The following is a 14,799-nucleotide window of genomic DNA, read 5'->3' as shown; positions in this document are numbered from 1 at the left end:
CTAGATGAACTGAAATGAAGAAGTCTTGTATGTATGTAGATAGAATGTAAATTTGCAAATTAGCATGCGAGTTTTCGCAAGCAGACTTAAGCTACTTTTTTTCAAAAATAATTGGCAAGCCACTGCGGGCAACTGCTCAGAGCCAAGAACAAGTCTAACACATAAGCCCCCCATAAAACTGTGAATTGGCATTTTTACACTTCTGTCTAATTTATGGATTAAACTCATCTAACTCTTTGCCAGAAAGCGAATAAGTGCATTTCCCAAGGAGTCAAACTACTGCTTTAAATGCAATTTAAATCTAAAAATTTGATTTGATTTTTGTTTGCACTTTACAAGGATTTCTTTTTTTCAGATTTCACAGTAAATGTATCACTTAATTTAAAAAAAAAAAAGCCAACAACAATGGTTATTTTGAGTGAGCACGACATCTGTTCAACATCCTCTATCAATAGATAAATAGATGTGTGGGTCAGTGTCACTCAAAAAGGTCAATAGGTCATTCAACCAACCCATCTGCACCCCCAACCTCTATAATGTCAGCAAACCTTTTCTTTTTCAGTGTGGTATATCATTCAAGTAGGTCGTTAAAAAAAAAAAAAGAGAGAAAAAAAATCAATAATCAAACTAAAAACAAAAGAGGGCAAATCAAACTTTCAATGCCATTTGTCAGCCAAGCTCTTGGTAGGCTAATATTGTAAAAGCAAGTGACTGAAAAGCATCATGCAGCATAAGAGATATGTTCACAAACTAGGCTTGGCAGTCTTCATACATAAATAATAGGTGTATTCTGAGGGATCTCTCTAAGAGCTATGCCATTTCTCATATGAACATCAACGTATACCAAGTTTGTTTTTCAATCCCAAAAACATGGGATCCTCTCTTTCCAATTCAATGTGCAACAAAATTATTGATCCTGTAATTTAACTTGCACATTCAGAACAACTAGAAGGATTGCTGTCAAATTTGAGAAGCTGTAATCTATTCTTAGCTGATACACACCATTTTTAATCACCTGATTTTTTCTTTTAATATGAGAATATTCTATCAACAATTTTCTTTGGTACAGAGAAGGGTATTTTCTTCTGAAAGCTGGTGAAAGCAGTGGGTTAAAGCTATTGGTAAAGAGAAACACAGCTGTCTTTGAAAGGAGCCTCATAATGAGGGTGCAACTGGGGCAAAAGAGAGTGCAGACACTTTGGATGGCCCTAGAGGAGACTGCAAAGCCTATCAAAAATGTATTAATACCATTTTTGATAATTTTGGAGGAAAAATAAATCAAAAAATGGTTGTCTCCAATTTTTTAGTAGTTGCTTAAATCATAATCGTAATCATAATAATAGTGAGTAGAAAAGAAAGGGTGAGAGGATCAGCCTTAGTGTTTAAACTGAGTCTCACCTGGAATGACAGAGATAGTTTTCAATGCTCGGAGAACTCTGAATGTTCTCAGCGCAGATACATTGCCCAGGTCCACAAACTCTGTTATATATCTGAAATAGGGGAAGGATCACACACAGAACAAACACGATGACAAAAACCACACACGCCAAGAGCACAACACCACCGAACCAGGAGGAAACGACGCCACTCACAGAGCCTGTCCACTGAGGAGAAGGGTGGAAGGTAAAAGGAAAGAAAGACACACACACCTAACACCGACCCCGCCCCACCGTCCCCCGCCCCATCCTGTCTTACCTGGAATTACAGAAATAGTTTTCAATGCCCTCAACACCCTGAACGTGCGCAGAGCTGAGACATTGCCTAGGTTTACAAACTCTGTTATATACCTGCAGGATCAAACCACAGTTACAACAACACGTTATTTACATGCAGATATGAGGTGAAAAGATAAATTCACACACAGATGGGATATGTGACAGCTCAACAAACAATGAAGATGTTGTATTTTACGTGGTGCTGAAGATTTTTGGGTATGCATTTGCTCGTATGAGGCAGGGAAATCTGTGCCATAAACTACTACATGACAGTCGATGTCAGGGAGATACTGGGCCTTAAATTGGATGTTGCAGACTCTGGCAGATTGAGAGAGAAAAGGTGAATGAGAGGGAGAGTTAGATGACAAGAGGAAGATAAGTTGGATGAGGTGTGGGTGTTGTCAGGGAGGCCGCAGGGTGTCAGATGGAAACCTTCAATTCCCAAAGAGAAAGATCAGAGGAGTCTCAGATCAATGGAGGAAACACAGAAGATGGGTTATCAGACAGAAAGGAAGAAAAAGGAAATAGAGACAGAAAGATGAACAATCATCTGTGGCACTGAAAGCTCACTTTCTTTAACCCACCCGCTTTAAGAAAACAATAGCAATATTTGTGCACTTGGTTTCATTTCATCATCCACTGACAGTCTGATCACCAGAAAAATACTTACGCCATCGAAATGACCATGAAATCCAGCCAGTTCCATGGATCTCTTAGGAATGTAAACCCGTCTATACAGAATCCTCGCGCGGTGATTTTTACAAGAGACTCAAATGTATAAATTCCTGTGAATGTGTACCTGAAAGACAAAAGCGTTGACAGAATCAGTTCACCGCGCTGGATCAAAGCTCACTCATATCTGAATGCCTGCACCCTCGTTAGTTGTTGAACCATCCAGGAAAAGACAAAGTTGAGTGTAGGGCAGAGGATAAATTTGGAAAGATGAAGTCGGATAAAACTCTATAATGCATTGTTTTAGACTAAGCAAATGTGTTTTAACAGAGACAATGAATTGGCAAGATGGTTTCTAATCATGAGATTTAAAACTAGAGTTAGCCCCAGTTTGTGCCTCTCATCTATTCCCATTACAAATTTCTCATTTCAAAAAATAAGTAAACAGTGATCTGTGAACAAGACTGAGACTCAACAGCCATGTTCACAACGCAAGGATGTATTTAGAATCAGAATCAGAAAACTTTATTGCCAGGTATGTTACACATACAAGGAATTTGAAGTGGTGTTGCTGGTGCAAGTTGAACAAGAAAAGAAAGTTTTAATACTAAAATAAGAGAAAGAGGATATATTATATTATATATTATATTATATTATATTTAGCAGTATAAGCTGATGTCTATATGTAAAAACTGAGCTAAATGCTAACATGAGTATGCTAATATACCCTCAATGCCAATGCTAATGCTTAGAACGTATCATGTTTACCGTTATCACTATCTTAGCTTAGCATCATAGCATGCTAACATTGGCTGATTAGCGCTAAACACAAAGTAGAGCTGAGGCTGATGGGAGTCATTCATTTTGCAGATATTTGGTTGTAAAACAAATATGAAACACTATGATTTATGAGTGATTACTGTTTGCCCTGAGGAAAACATGAATGTCACAATTACTTAAGTTCATCCAACAGCTATCAAGACATTTCACAAGAAAACCCCACTTTGGTGCTTCAGGAAAAGTCAAGGGATCACCAGCACAATTCATTCTCTGGGGATCACAAATAACTATAGGCTACAAAATTTCATGGCAACCCATCTCATAGTTCTTGAGATAATTCAAAGACTATAGCACCATGGTGGTTTTATAGCAATGAAAGCCTTCTCTTAATATCTTAATATTTCAATTGTGTTTTACAAAAAAGGCAAGAACGTAATGTCAGGTCACAACTTAGGAAACGAGTTAAAAATCTTTTTTATTTTTTATGCAAACATAATAATCCAGGTGGTCAGAGGAGCCTTTAGGGATTCGGGTTTTTTCAAAGATCACTGCAGTCTATATTTTCACATTTGAAAATAATAGGAGGCGCAAACTGGGGCTATCTGTTAGCATGCATCTGTACCATTGAATGAATATAAAAAGTGTACTTACTCTACTTGTTTTGACCACTCGGGAGGATCACTAAAGGTCATGAATATACAGTTGGTCAAAATAGTACACATAATGATCATGCTGAAAAGAGTGAGGAGCGGGTTAAGGAAAATATGGATTGTTGCAGCAATCACAAACATCACAGCATCATTAAACCTCAGTGAAAATATACAACACAGCAATAAAGTGTCTACAGGTCACATGTAATTTCTTTAGTCCCATAAGCCGTAGCGGTCTGCAACATGTGAAGGGTTAATGTTGTAAAATGTACTCATAGCACTTAACAGAAGGTGGTTATGTGTGTCCAGGACCTCAAAGGCCATTATTTCACCCATGAAATATTTAAATGGTATATATTTAGTGGAAATACAATGGCATGACCAAAGCTACAGTATGTTTTAAAGCAGCTGCAGTGCAGATAGGTTAACGCTCAAAAGAAAAAAAAAAAAAACAGAATTAGCTTTAGAGGCTGCCAGTGAGGTCAGTTATGGCTGTGGCTTGAGGCAAAAAATTGGCAGAAATGAGATAAATGTACACAAACATATTATCTGTATTGTTCGGAACAGAAACTAAAATTTAGTTTTAGTTTTTGTAACTGCCAGCATTGCTGTATCTGAAACAATAAAAATGGGGAGATGGCCTAGATTGCACACTGCCAACGACAGTACAGTTATCATGGTGGAAGGTGAAAGCAAATATGCTGTAATTATAACTTCATTTTGGCAAACAAGTTGCTGCATCTTTATTCGTTATTTTACTTGAAAAGTCGTAAAGTTAATGTTCTGAGTATGTTTGAAAATTTTTCTACTTGCTCTCTCTTTAAACAAATGAAATAAGTGAAATTAAATAAAAAAGATGGTATCTCTGATTCTGCTGCATCGATTTTCTGGATGGGTTCCAGTAAAAATTGGAGATCACTTTTAATGTAATTTTCACCATGCGGTAAATCAATAGGCAGATTTGACCTGCTTTATGGAATTTTTTCTTCCATCAGCTGCATTTCGTTGTCTAAAAACTTTCCTTCCGCCTCTCTAATCATTTTGTGGCAGCCCTCTGTTTAAAGAGGGGAGGGGTACAACCTTCAAATGTTCTGTCTGCGTATGGAGATGGACGCCACAGTGTTAAACCATAATGTGCTTACTGAGAAGGTCTGGCTTGGTTTACGGCTAAGGATGACTCATCATTTGTGATAGCCTTTCGAGTCAATGAGAAAATGGCTACTGCCTGGCTTCCTGTAACACTCTTCCACGTGAGGAAGTCTTCTGACTCTGACTGCAACATACTGAGTGTCTGTATCCTCTCCTCAGCAACAGCCACAGGGAACATCAATAGCAGTACATGCAGAACATATCATCATGAATAATACATATGAACAGGAAACTCTTGTCTCTAACGTTAAGACACTTTTTCAAAGGATATGAATGTATCAAAATTTTAATAGCTATTCGCCTAACCAGATTAAAAGGACTTATGAAGTACAAGGCAGGTGTGGCACTAAAACGGAAGATTGTCTTCCCTTTATTTAGCACTATAAATGTCTGTGGAGAGAAGAAAAGGAGAAAGAGACGGAATTAATAAATAACAATGAGATAAAAATACACACACAGTACAGACTGTAATTAAAGACATTTAACAAAAGTAGCTGAATTTGATACAAAAACAATTATGTCATTGTATTTCACATATTGCGAGTCTGTTCTCTACATACTCATATCTCAGTATACATAACTCATACACATATGAGGTTAATTATAAAAGATAATATGTGCATGTGATCATAAAGTAGTATGCTGTGCATTCTGTGTCAGATAAAATGAGCCGCAGCACGTTTGAACAGAGGGAAAATGGCTGCCAGGATGTTTCTAATGTTGGTATGTTGACCCAGTCACTCAGCGCTATCCTGCCCATCACAGCTTTGGCGGTTTCAAGAGAAGGAAACGAGCAAAACCGAGAGGAGCTGGCAAGCCTCTTTCTGTGGATAACCTCATAATTGTTTAAATAAAACATGGCGATTTGCATGAAACTTTAATGAGACTGCATTTGCACAAGTGATACGGGCCCTTGTGCTTTTAACAAGGCATCCCTCACTACATTAAGCCCTGCAGAGCCACCAGCTCAGTGCTGAAGGCTGGAGACAGCGAAGCCAGGAGGGAGGGGGGAGAATGGGAGGGGGAAGGTACAGTAAGAGAGCTCACGGTGGTGTCACATGACTGTGACATGTATTCTTCTGTGCACTTTCAACAGAAATGAGGTGCACGTGTAAGATGTTAACAAGAAACACAAACATCTCAAGAAGGAACATGGAGCCGAAAAGGAAAAGCCTTTCTGCCTGGAGGACAAGACACAGTTCTGTCACATGACCCTCTGATATTAATTTGACTAAAATCTACAGACAACTCAGATCAAGCCAGTGCAGTTAAACATGATTAGATAATCTTACACTCCAGTTACTATTATGGGTCAGAGCAGCAGCCCCCCCAATATTAGTGTTAATATTCTCATATATATACTGTAAACATTCCCAGCCAGCCCTATGGTCAGATTTAATGACACACTTGGATGTGTCCCAGTTACCAGTAGCATGACATTTTTGTTAAATACAACAACACACACACATACTATATGTTGTTTGCACATGCATGACCGATACACATAAACTAATGTGCACACAAACCAGCATGCACAAAGCTCAAAAATGAGCAACCAATGCTGTCATCCAAACATACACACATACACACACAACTGGGATATGTGTAGGGAGTCTTTTTTTTTTTTGTAACGCATGACTAAACTGCTGCAAAGCTACTGAAAATTTCATAATCCAGAGCTGAGGAAAGAGGAGAGCAGAGGAGAGGAAAGGCAGAAAACGGGGGAGATGGAGAGCGAATGAAGCAGGCAGGCAGGCAGCAACTGTAGCAGCAGCAGGCTGAGGAGAAGCAGGGCAGAGGGAGCCAGAGTGAGGGAGCTGGGCAGAAGATGGAGAAGAGGAAGGGGGGGGGGGGGGCGGGAGACGAGGAGAGAAAGATAGGGGGAGAGAGAGCTGCTTCAGCGCAGAAGCCCATTTAAACAGATCCCGCTATATTGCCACTATAAAGATCCCCTCAGTCTTGCTTGTTTATACTGAACCACAAAAACCCGGCATCATAATGCCCCGGTGTGTGATTTGAAACAGTATGCTGGCATTCTGGGATCAGAGGTGTGGCATGTGACACAACAGCGTCAGCATCTGTCCGACTGTGCCAGCTCTCCCTTTTACACAGACGTCGATTCGGCTCAGTGACCACTTCCCCTGCCATTGCTGCCTTGAACAGACTGTGTAAAAGGGGCTTGAAGCTCCTGACATCAGGCAGGGCTGCAGCATCTGCCCCAATGAGGGCCACAACAGCCATTCAAAATGCCCCCTTCTTTCACCCTTTGTGGTAAATGTCAAAAGGACTGAGAATTTTATGGCGCCTTTAGCCCGAGAGCCTCACATTGACACACACACACACACACACAGTGTAGGGCTCAGCTGCCGTGCTAACCTGCTCTTGTATTCCTCATCACCCTTTTCCCTGATACTGCCATTTTACATCAGAAAGATTTTCTGTAAATGTGCAAACAATCTGGAGACAAGCTGACATGTTCTTTACGGTTAAATGCATGGTCGGTCACAAAGTACCTCTGAGATAATATCTCTGTAAATATTCATCTTTAATCCACATAGAGGAGGACAGATGAGCAGATGTCTATTCTCTGATACGCATACAGAGGGGTGGTGGGGGAAAGCATTTATTTCCTCAGATTTTATTTCAAATAAAAAAAAAACATGTTAGACCTTCTCACTAAGGATTTGTAGTATTTCTGAGAAAAATGGCTCCTTTTTTCACCCATCATCAAGTCTTCCCCAGCAACACACATTTCAGTGAACCTGGTTGCAGCAAGGAGAACAAGTGTGCTCATGCATCCTTGCACGTCATCCATTTCATCCCTGTCCTCACTTCATCTCTCCCTCCCTCCCTTCCTCCCTCTGTCATTTACGCTTCCCCTTCTCCTTGAAAACGATATGTTATGATATCAGCCTTGTACATTGACGCCGAGCTTGACCTGTCCTGGCTCAGCTCAGCATGGTACAGCCCCGCTCAGGTCACCAGCTAGGCAGGAAGGGCTGGGTGCTGCGTCATCACCCAGCCAGCCTGCCAGGCCTCTGCTTCAGTTATGACAATCTAAAAGAGCCACAACTGAAGATTTGTGATGAACAGCTTTCCTTTACGAGTTATTTCTCTTTATTTTCCCTCCCCCTTCCTCCCTGCAAGAGACGTATCCAGAACCGGCCTGCCACTTCTCAGTGACAAAGACATACAGAGCAACGTTCTTCCATCAAGGTCACCACCTGATCTGACGTCACGGCAGCTGTCAGGTCCAAAGCAGCATCGGCTCCCTTTGGCATTAGAACGAGACTAGATCGAGGGCCATAATTAGAATTGCCTGAGGCTGAGAGCTGACAGCACAGGACCACTGGAGAAGGCAGACGCAGGGACGAGAAGCGAACCACAAGAAGCAAAAAGAAAGCTTACACGGCTCGGCGCGTGGACATGTGTGAAATAAAAGACGAGTGAGCTGTGTGTTAGTGAATTTATCAACAGTCCCACGTATCGTTGGACATGTTTGCCACGTGTCATCTGAATCGTGTCTCCTCCTTGTGCACTGGACTGGTGTGTTACATAACAGTCAGCGTGCACTGTGTAAAGACAGGGAGGTATGAGACAGAGACAGACGGAGTGAGAGGAACGCAGATGCTGTGCACCTAAATGCGCACGCGCACACGTGTGCTCACACACACACACACATACATTAGCTAAACAAATCCCTTCTGCTAATGATGATGACTAAAGATTATTTAAAACTTGATTTTTTTTCCCAGGTAGGCCTTGATATTTTATGGTATACTGTGTGGACTTGCAGAGTTATACAACACTTGTCAAGAGTGCAGCCGTATTTAAAAGAATATGTGATTGGAGGAGACCATTTTGAATAAAAAATGCCAATTTTGTTACATAATTCTTTGTTAAAAATAGACAACAAATGATGTTACCATGGTAGGAGAGTTTAGCCTCACCGCTCAGTCCTGTTATAAACGCGCCGGTGTTAAACTGACCTCAGTACACTTTGCATCTTGATTAATGCTCAAGTAAAGCACAGCCATTTTATGATAAAGTGTTCTTGCAACAAACAGGTTTGCACTCTTTGAGAAAACAGGAGAACTCCAGAGCATCGAAGGCTCAGATTTTCCAAAATGAATGCAAATTTCAAGGGAGTTTTGAACTTCATTTCACTTTCTATCAATACCTGTCAGTAATAGCTTCTATATATTTTATTATTTTTATCCAGAGGCTGATTGGTTCAACAAGGGCAAGACCCCATGTGAAATGAACACAGTCTCCTCTAACGTTTTTGGTTGACAGGTACACATGATGGTGATATTCATAGACTCTCAAGGTCACCCAGCCATCGCCACACTGACAGACAAGACAGAAACCCCAGAGAGACACGTGTCTCATCTAAGACAACCAAAGTCCACACACCCTGCTGCTGCTGCTTTTCTCTCTTGCCACAGTTTAATTTTTGCACAATTAGAAAAGTCTGTCATGTGGAACAACAGTCTTTCAACAGTTACCGCATCTGACCTTTTCCCCAAAGCCCTGTGAGCACATCAGAGATACGGCAACATCCCACTCAACAGCTCGAGTGCTCAACTCTCACACTCCCCAAAGGTCTTCAAGGAGGAAAACATAATTACATTCTGCAACCTAATCACGAAATTAAAATAAGTGTAAACACAGCCCACCTGGAAGCCAACCATCACAAACCACACATCATCTCTGTTTTGTCTGCGTATGTTCCAGTCATTATGTATGACTCACCTTAACATCCCAAAGCTACTCATCTACTGACCGTTATGTGAAATATTCATTTGTATGATTGGGCTCAACTGCTAAGCATCAAACACAGAATGTATTCTGATAATTTGTTAAAACTTTAACTGTAAATAAATCAGTAAATCAAAATTTGTTCCTTTTGTGATCAATTTAAATTACAATTATCAAACAGGATATAAAGGCAGAAGAAGCTGTGCACAACAGCTGAACGGCGGCAGTAATCTAATCTCATGTTCTGACTTTCAAATTGCAATATTACAGGAAATATTAGTGCTGTTTATAATTGTGGTTTCAGATTTTTGGAAGTCTGAGGAACAGGGACAAATACCATTCATAAACTGGACTGGGCATCACTTCAAATTTTTCAATACTTGTTTCAATAATACTGACTTTGTTTCAGGAAGTGTACTTACTCTGATGAGTATAAACATGTTTTGTTTTCTAAGAAAAATATTTCATTTAACAATATATGTTAAATGGCGTCAAAACACAAACTGCAAAACAGAAAAAAAACTCTTTCTATAGTCTTTGGATGCATCAAAAGGTTCAATACCCAGCCACAGTCAGAAACATCCTGGACTATGAACAGTTCCACTTAATTTAAGCTGATAACCTCTTTACTCACTTTTTGAGTATTCAGGTAGTATGGGTCCAGATCCTCCAGTGGTACCGCCACCATTCCTGGAGGGATGTCCCCGTAGATGTAGGGCAGGCTCTTCCCAGCCTCCAGGTCGCTGTTGGGCTTGGGCTTGTTCTCGTCATCGTCGTCGCGGTAGCTGCTGTCCTGCTTGGGTGGTTTCTTTTTCTTCTCCTCATTGATGCGCTGCTCAAGGGCCACCAAAGATTCCACAGTAAACTTCTTGAAGCTATCAGGTCCTGGCGGTGCAAGAAGGGGTGCAGCCATGTTTTCATCCTGCAGCTACTTGGTCTTTAGGTTTGTACCATCCACAGTAGCAGCTCTGCAGGAGGTGCAGACACAAAGAAGAAAGGTCAACCAATGGGCTTTCCTGCATGTCATGACTTCCAAAATTTGAGTATGTAAACCTCACTGATTTTTTTTTAAATCAGTTAGAAACACGAACTTTTCAGAAATAATCCTCATCAAGAGGAAGAGCTTCAGAACATAAGACAATCCATAAGAGAAGATCATGGTCACACAATCACACACATAAACACACATTTAGTTATGAAGACCTGACAATAGCAATGTGAGTTGAAGGTTGATTCCATTGCTTCCAGAAAACAAAAATGGCTTCCTGAACATTGCAGCCTTACCACATTATTTTTTCACAAAATGTACATTTTACAATTTGCTGGCTTCCCATTACAATTAAAAAAAAAAATGTTAATACTAACTACCCTTGATGGTAACAGGTAACAATACAAGATACACCGTGGTAGTTTTCTGTAACATCTGTGTATCTGTCCACCCACATTCAGGGAGAATAAGTGCTGAGATGTTAAACGGCCAATGAGATGCTGGAATGAGTCTTTCTCACCAAAAATTGCTGCCTGTGGCTAAATGGTGTTGCACTTATTCTTTATCAGCAAGAATAGATATAAATACGGTTTATCTTGTGCAACATCTTATATTTTGTGCACAGGTATAATTTTAAAAGAGTAAAAAAAAAAAAAAAAATCTATGCTGATTAGATCTTGACGTGAATTTGTAAAGGCAGAACCAAAACGTCAAAGGTGAAATCATGAACAGACTTTGGTTAAATGATTTGTCAATACACTAGAACAAAACCAAAATTGCACAGTAATATTTTCTACATTGCTCAGTGTCGGGTTCACGTACATAAAGAGACTAGTTACGTTTAAGATCAGACTGAGGGGATGGCCACTGCATCTTTAGGTGTCAAAGGTGAACAGATGTGTCTGTGTGTTCAAATACATACGTGAAAGTGTTTCTGTGGCGTAAGTTCTGCTGAATTTATCATTAAAACTGGAAAAGGTCCTTAAGATTGGACAGAAACTGAAAACCACAAAATTGTGATTATTATTTCAATTTTGAACCCAGGACCGGACACAAGTTCTGTTTCCTGCATCAAACTTTGGCCAATGAAGATAGCAGACCCATTTAAAGATTTTACTCCTTATGATTTTTTTGGGTAGCTGTGGAAAGGCTGACAGAGAATACAGAGCACTTCATCTCTGCATGACTGGGCAGAGCCTTTTTTTTTTAGCCCCCAACACACTTAGGTGTAGAGTATGATGGTTACACGACAACTGTTCAAGTTGCAGGACATTTCAGGGTCAATGTACTAATGTGAGGCAGTGCTGAAGGAAAAAGGAGAGAGCTGACAGGAAAGAGGGGTTCAGTGGAAACACAGCCACACCTGAAACTGACACGCGTTACTATTCAAAAGTCGACAAAAATGACTGGATTCCTTTGATTTTTTGCCATATTTTTTTTTTTTTTTACAATCATGATCCTTCCTTTCCTTTGCATTAAATTCCACCCGTTGTTTTTTTGTTTTCCAGCCTATGGTGTTGGAGAGAAAGGTGGATGCAGCCTTAGCAGCACAACCAGCCATATCTGAATCACAAGGCCTGTCACTTCCCTGCTCCCCTCTTGCATAACACAGTCTAATTAAAAATGCTCGACGTGTAAAGCTGATATCACACAGGAAAGACCACACTCTATGTGAACTGATATGGGAAGAGGGTTAAAAAAAAAAAAAGTATAAATATGTATAAATATATATCAGAGAAAAGATGAAGCCTGTGAGCCGAGACGTCTGTTTTAAAATGGACCCCGGAACCTGACAGTCACTGAGCCTTCTGCTGCTCTGCTGGCGGTGTCCGCTTCAACACCACACGAGCGCGCACGCACGCACACATACACACACACACACACACACACATACACACACACGCACGCATATATACATACATATGTACGAATGCATACATGCAGGGTTCACAGAGAGAAAAATGATAACCGATCTGTATGAGGGGAAAAAAGCCGTGTTGCTGTACAGCAGGCCTTCACGCTCAGCTCTCCTTTCGACGCCTTCAGGCCTGCAGTTTATCCTTCAATTCCCTTCAATGTTATTAAGTCCTGGTGACAACAATCGTCTTGATGTGTCTCAGTCTCGTGGGTTGCACGTTGCTTACATCCAGCCTTGGCAGCGCAATCGTTTTCAGAGAGAAAAGCACCTTCTGGCACCTTCTCGGTCATTTTCTCATTTACAGAGACGCAGTATGACATGGAGACTTCTTTACTAAAGCTGTTAATTAAGAAACAGGGACCGTGGACGACCATTCTGTATGTTTTTGTTCTAATATATTTCAATGAATAGGGAGGAATAAGTCCTGCTCAGCCACAGAGCAGAAGCCGTGGAGGCTGTACTGCGCACAGAAGTGGCCCGCTACAACCAAATTGGCCAAAGCAATATTGCTGCAGTGGGTGGTTTGTACGTTGGAAATGTCACGCTGTGGTAAATGCAACCGTAGGTTTGTCAGTCACAAGTATAATGTCGATGTATCATGATAAATCAGTGCAGTATGTCCCCCCCCCCCCCCCCCCCTCTCGTTATTCAGCAAATATGCTAAAAACGACAGCTTTTTTTGGAGCGGGGGGGGGGCGGCGGTGTATTCTGTGCGTTTTTGCGCGTTGCCTTGAAGGATCTGCACCACACCCGTGAAGCCATGTCGACTGCCAAATCAATAAGGGGCTCTATCTGTACACAAGATAGCCCAGAGTATGAAGCTAGACAGCGGTATTTAAAAAAAACAACAACAACACAATCTGCAACATGACATAAAACAGAACAAACACAAGCATTAGAGAACAGCTGTGCTGCTCCCACACCAAAGAAAAAAAAAAGAAATCACCTGGAGGAATGTGCATTTCTTAGCTATTGATGATGGAAGGAGGATCAGGCTACTCACATAGCATCAGCCCCTTATTCGAAGCCTTGTGGTGAATCAAGTGCATCATCCTGTAGTCCGGAGGGTATACAAAAGCCAAACATAGTGATCAAATTTTGAAGAAGAAGAAAAAAATGTTTGGTTTTTTTTTTGGCTTTTTTCCGGAGTGGGCGGAGGGGGGGGGGGGTGCTGAAGGCAGTCAGACGGCGCCCTACCTGAAGCCTAACATACGTGACATTTTCTCTCGCAAAGGTCTAATCACAGCTTCAGATGCTCGACGAAATAGTTAATCCGATAAATTCCTTGCCATCGATACCAAATGATTGATAAATATATGCCCCCTCCTCTGCTCTAGTCCAGCCGATAGACGCTCAGCAAATGCAGACACCCTCTTCCATCCGGCTCCCCCCCCCCTAAAAAAAGAGCAGTGTGCAGCTCTGCGACATTTACGCAAGGATACCGACAGAGAGAAAATCTACCCTCACCTAACATCGTGTGCACCTTTTTCTCTAACGATCATAAATGAAGGATACTCACTTTGTAAGCGTTACAATGAATCCAGAAAGCCGTTGCAGGACTGCAGATGTGGAAAAGATTGGGGAGAAACTGCGGTTGTCGCCATATTGTTGCTGCTATCTTCCCCCTCAGTGCGAGCAGTTTCCCTGCATAATTGATGACTCTCAGCAGAATGTGAGGGAGTGTCGGCAAGTGCGTTTGGTAAAAGTAAAGGTCATTTAGGCCTGCAGCCTCTAAACCCCAGAGCGCGCTCCACAAAACAGATGAGCCTGCTTGAGACTGTGCACAGAAAAACACGCACAGCGGTTATTTCTAACAAAACGCACTGGCTCTGGCTCAACCTGTGCTCTAGTGTGGTGAGTTTGTAGTGCAGGGATTTATTGGCTGTCAGGTTTGACGGTAGTCAGTCAGACACATCTTCCAGAAGGCCACTGCATGTCATGTGTTTAATCGTACAAAAATGCCCACAAAATATATCCATGTATAACATTTAGATCACAGATCATTTCCAGAAAAAGCTTCAACTTTTCACATACGTTTAAGAACATATTATTTAAGTAAATTATTAGGTTTTGGTCATGTAGTTCCAATGAATCTCACCTATTTGCATAAATACATGTTGGACAGTTTTTGTGTGAACATATTTTGAAATATGGACCATTTCCTCC

At 41.1% G+C, this 14,799-nt stretch overlaps 1 protein-coding gene across 1 annotated transcript in view; it reads right to left on the bottom strand.

Annotated features, from left to right (window-relative positions):
* scn8aa (sodium channel, voltage gated, type VIII, alpha subunit a) overlaps nucleotides 1-14,278 on the bottom strand; it is a 42,187-nt gene extending 27,909 nt beyond the window's left edge. The window contains exons 1-6 of the mRNA XM_041048401.1: nucleotides 14,153-14,278; nucleotides 10,362-10,695; nucleotides 5,238-5,356; nucleotides 3,819-3,908; nucleotides 2,386-2,514; nucleotides 1,399-1,490 (exon numbers count right to left, since the gene is read on the bottom strand). Of these exons, the coding sequence (XP_040904335.1) occupies nucleotides 1,399-1,490; nucleotides 2,386-2,514; nucleotides 3,819-3,908; nucleotides 5,238-5,356; nucleotides 10,362-10,640 (709 nt within the window). The 5' untranslated portion in view covers nucleotides 10,641-10,695; nucleotides 14,153-14,278. The remainder of the gene's footprint in view (nucleotides 1-1,398; nucleotides 1,491-2,385; nucleotides 2,515-3,818; nucleotides 3,909-5,237; nucleotides 5,357-10,361; nucleotides 10,696-14,152) is intronic.
* Between the last annotated feature and the right edge of the window lie 521 nt (nucleotides 14,279-14,799).

The sequence above is a fragment of the Toxotes jaculatrix genome, chromosome 2 (assembly GCF_017976425.1).
Source record: "Toxotes jaculatrix isolate fToxJac2 chromosome 2, fToxJac2.pri, whole genome shotgun sequence".
In the NCBI taxonomy this organism is placed as follows: Eukaryota; Metazoa; Chordata; class Actinopteri; family Toxotidae; genus Toxotes; species Toxotes jaculatrix.
Note: the sequence above shows the minus strand (reverse complement) of the source record. Positions and strands in the feature narration are given on the sequence as shown.